The sequence below is a fragment of the Oncorhynchus keta genome, unplaced genomic scaffold (genome assembly GCF_023373465.1).
Source record: "Oncorhynchus keta strain PuntledgeMale-10-30-2019 unplaced genomic scaffold, Oket_V2 Un_contig_17194_pilon_pilon, whole genome shotgun sequence".
NCBI lineage: Eukaryota > Metazoa > Chordata > Actinopteri > Salmoniformes > Salmonidae > Oncorhynchus > Oncorhynchus keta.
Window position 1 is genome coordinate 1 of NW_026280339.1, and position 3,762 is coordinate 3,762.

The window sequence follows — 3,762 nt, forward strand, 5'->3', positions numbered from 1 at the left end:
GGGTTTTAGGCTGGGTTTCTGTGTGGGGTTTTAGGCTGGGTTTCTGGGTGTGGGGTTTTAGGCTGGGTTTCTGTGTGGGGTTTTAGGCTGGGTTTCTGGGTGTGGGTCTAGGTCACTTACCACCACTCACTCACCACCACTGACACTCTCACTCACTCACTCACTGACACTCTCACTCACTCACTCACTGACTCTCTCACTCACTCACTCACTGACACTCTCTCACTCACTCACTCACTGACTCTCTCACTCACTCACTCACTGACTCTCTCACTCACTCACTCACTGACTCTCTCACTCACTCACTCACTCGACTCTCTCACTCACTCACTGACTCCCTTCACTCACTCACTCACTGACTCTCTCACTCACTCACTCCTACCACTGACTCTCTCACTCACTCACTGGACTCTCTCTCACTCACTCACTGACTCTCTCCACTCACTCACTCACTCACTGACTCTCTCTCTCTCTCACACTCACTCACTCACTCCACTCACTCACTCACTCACTCACTCACTCACTCACCACCACCACCACCACTCACCACCACTCACTCACTCACTCACCACCACTCACTCACTCTCTCTCTGATGCACACATTTCCTATACAACAAACACTAATGGCTTTTCCAGGATATTTTGTTGCTGTGGCGTTTTGGTCACAACTGTGTGTTTATTGCATACTGTTGTTGTTGTTGTCTGAGCTAATACAAACAGGGTCTGAAGCTAGATATACAGTACCTGTAAAAAGTTTGGACACATCTACTCATTCTTTATTGTTACTATTGTCTACATTGTAGAATAATACTGAGACATCAACACTGTGAAATAACACATATGGAATCATGTAGTAACCAGAAAAGTGTTAAAAAAGTCTAAATCTAATTTATATTTGAGATACTTCAAAGTATATCCTTGCCTTGATGACAGCTTTGCACAGTCTTGGCATTCTCTCAACCAGCTTTATGAGGTAGTCACCTGGAATCATTTCAATTAACAGGTGTGCCTTAATAAAAATTAATTTGTGAAAATTAGTTTCCTTCTTTTAATGTTTGAGCCAATCAGTTGTGTTGTGACAAGGTAGGGTGGTATACAGAAGATGGCCCTATTTGGTAAAGACCAAGTCCATATTATGGCAAGAACAGCTCAAATAAGCAAGAGAAATGACAGACCTTTGAGACCTTTGGGTAAATAATCAGGAAAATGTCCTGCTTCTACACCTGCATTGCTTGCTGTGTGGGGTTTTAGACTGGGTTGCTGTGTGGGTTTTTAGACTGGGTTTCTGTGTGGGGTTTTAGGCTGGGTTTCTGTGTGGGGTTTTTAGGCTGGGTTTCTGTGTGGGGTTTTAGGCTGGGTTTCTGTGTGGGGGTTTTAGGCTGGGTTTCTGTGTGGGGTTTTAGGCTGGGTTGCTGTGTAGGGTTTTAGGCTGGGTTTCTGTGTGGGGTTTTAGGCTGGGTTTCTGTGTGGAGTTTTAGACTGGGTTTCTGTGTGGGGTTTTAGGCTGGGTTTCTGTGTGGGTTTTAGACTGGGTTTCTGTGGGGTTTTAGACTGGGTTTCTGTGTGGGTTTTAGGCTGGGTTTCTGTGTGGGGTTTTAGACTGGGTTTCTGTGTGGGGTTTTAGACTGGGTTGCTGTGTGGGGTTTTAGACTGGGTTTCTGTGTGGGGTTTAGACTGGGTTTCTGTGTGGGGTTTTAGACTGGGTTTCTGTGTGGGGTTTTAGGCTGGGTTTCTGTGTGGGGTTTTAGACTGGGTTTCTGTGTGGGGTTTCAGGCTGGGTTTCTGTGTGGGGTTTTAGGCTGGGTTTCTGTGTGGGGTTTCAGGCTGGGTTTCTGTGTGGGTTTTAGGCTGGGTTTCTGTGTGGGGTTTCAGACTGGGTTTCTGTGTGGGGTTTTTAGGTTGGGTTTCTGTGTGGGGTTTTAGGTTGGGTTTCTGTGTGGGGTTTCAGACTGGGTTTCTGTGTGGGGTTTAGGCTGGGTTTCTGTGTGGGGTTTTAGGTTGGGTTTCTGTGTGGGGTTTCAGACTGGGTTTCTGTGTGGGGTTTTAGGCTGGGTTTCTGTGTGGGGTTTCAGACTGGGTTTCTGTGTGGGGTTTTTAGGCTGGGTTTCTGTGTGGGGTTTCAGACTGGGTTTCTGTGTGGGGTTTTAGGCTGGGTTTCTGTGGGGTTTTAGGCTGGGTTTCTGTGTGGGGTTTTAGACTGGGTTTCTGTGTGGGGTTTTAGACTGGGTTTCTGTGTGGGGTATTAGACTGGGTTTCTGTGTGGGGTTTTAGGCTGGGTTTCTGTGTGGGGGTTTTAGACTGGGTTTCTGTACAGCACTTAGTGACATTTGCTGATGTATGAAGGGCTTTATAAATACATTTGATTGATGTCCCATTCCTTAGGGTTACTTATCTCTCCATACCACTAGTTGCTCCGTTTTCAAGTGCCAGTCCCACCGAGGGCCAGTCCCCCCACCGAGGGCCAGTCCCCCACCGAGGCCAGTCCCCACCGAGGGCCAGTCCCCCACCGAGGGCCAGTCCCCCCACCGAGGGCCAGTCAACCGAGGGCCAGTCCCCAACCGAGGGCCAGTCCCCCACCGAGGGCCAGTCCCCAACCGAGGCCAGTCCCCACCGAGGGCCAGTCCCCCACCGAGGGCCAGTCCCCACCGAGGGCCAGTCCCCAACCGAGGGCCAGTTCCCACCGAGGCCAGTCCCCAACCGAGGGCCAGTCCCCACCCGAGGGCCAGTCCCCCCACCGGGAGGGCCAGTCCCCCACCGAGGGCCAGTCCCCCACCGAGGGCCAGTCCCCAACCGAGGGCCAGTCCCTAACCGAGGGCCAGTCCCCCACCGAGGGCCAGTCCCCCACCGAGGGCCAGTCCCCAACCGAGGGCCAGTCCCCAACCGAGGGCCAGTCCCCCACCGAGGGCCAGTCCCCAACCGAGGGCCAGTCCCCAACCGAGGGCCAGTCCCCAACCGAGGGCCAGTCCCCAACCGAGGGCCAGTCCCCCACCGAGGGCCAGTCCCCCACCGAGGGCCAGTCCCCCACCGAGGGCCAGTCCCCACCGAGGGCCAGTCCCCAACCGAGGGCCCGGGCCCCAACCGAGGGGCCAGTCCCCCCACCGAGGGCCAGTCCCCAACCCGAGGGCCAGTCCCCCACCGAGGGCCAGTCCCCCCACCGAGACCGAGGGCCCAGTCCCCCACCGGGCCAGTCCCCACCGGAGACCGAGGGCCAGTCCCCCCACCGAGGGCCAGTCCCCACCGAGACCGAGGGCCAGTCCCCCACCGAGGGCCAGTCCCCCACCGAGGGCCAGTCCCCCACCGAGACCGAGGGCCAGTCCCCCACCGAGACTGTGTGTGTGTGTGTGTGTGTGTGTGTGTGTGTGTGTGTGTGTGTGTGAGTGTGTCTAGCCTGGAGGTTCATATTAGGAGATGGTGGAAGCAGTGGTAGTCTGCTCTATCTAATGATATCCACACACAGCTCCCTTCTGAACACCACAGGTTGAAATGCGTTAATGTAAAACAGGCCGAGGCGTCTTATGCACTCACTCACTCACTCACTCACTCACTCCTCACTCACTCACTCCTCACTCACGGACACTCCTCCTCACTCACTCCTCACCTCCTCACTCCCTCCTCACTCACTCACTCACTCACTCCTCCGGACACTCACTCACTCACTCACTCACTCACTCACTCACTCCTCCACTCACTCACTCACTCACTCACTCCACGGACACTCACTCACTCACTCACTCACTCACTCACTCACTCACTCACTCACTC

The 3,762-nt window shown here is 54.0% G+C and overlaps 1 protein-coding gene across 1 annotated transcript; it reads left to right on the forward strand.

Annotated features, from left to right (window-relative positions):
- Positions 1-2,408: 2,408 nt before the first annotated feature.
- On the forward strand, positions 2,409-3,329 carry LOC127919595 (proline-rich protein 2-like; the record flags this gene model as incomplete). The annotated part of the gene is made up of 1 exon (XM_052503326.1): positions 2,409-3,329. A coding segment is annotated over one exon (921 nt), but the record flags the coding sequence as incomplete, so codon positions are not given.
- Positions 3,330-3,762: the final 433 nt, after the last annotated feature.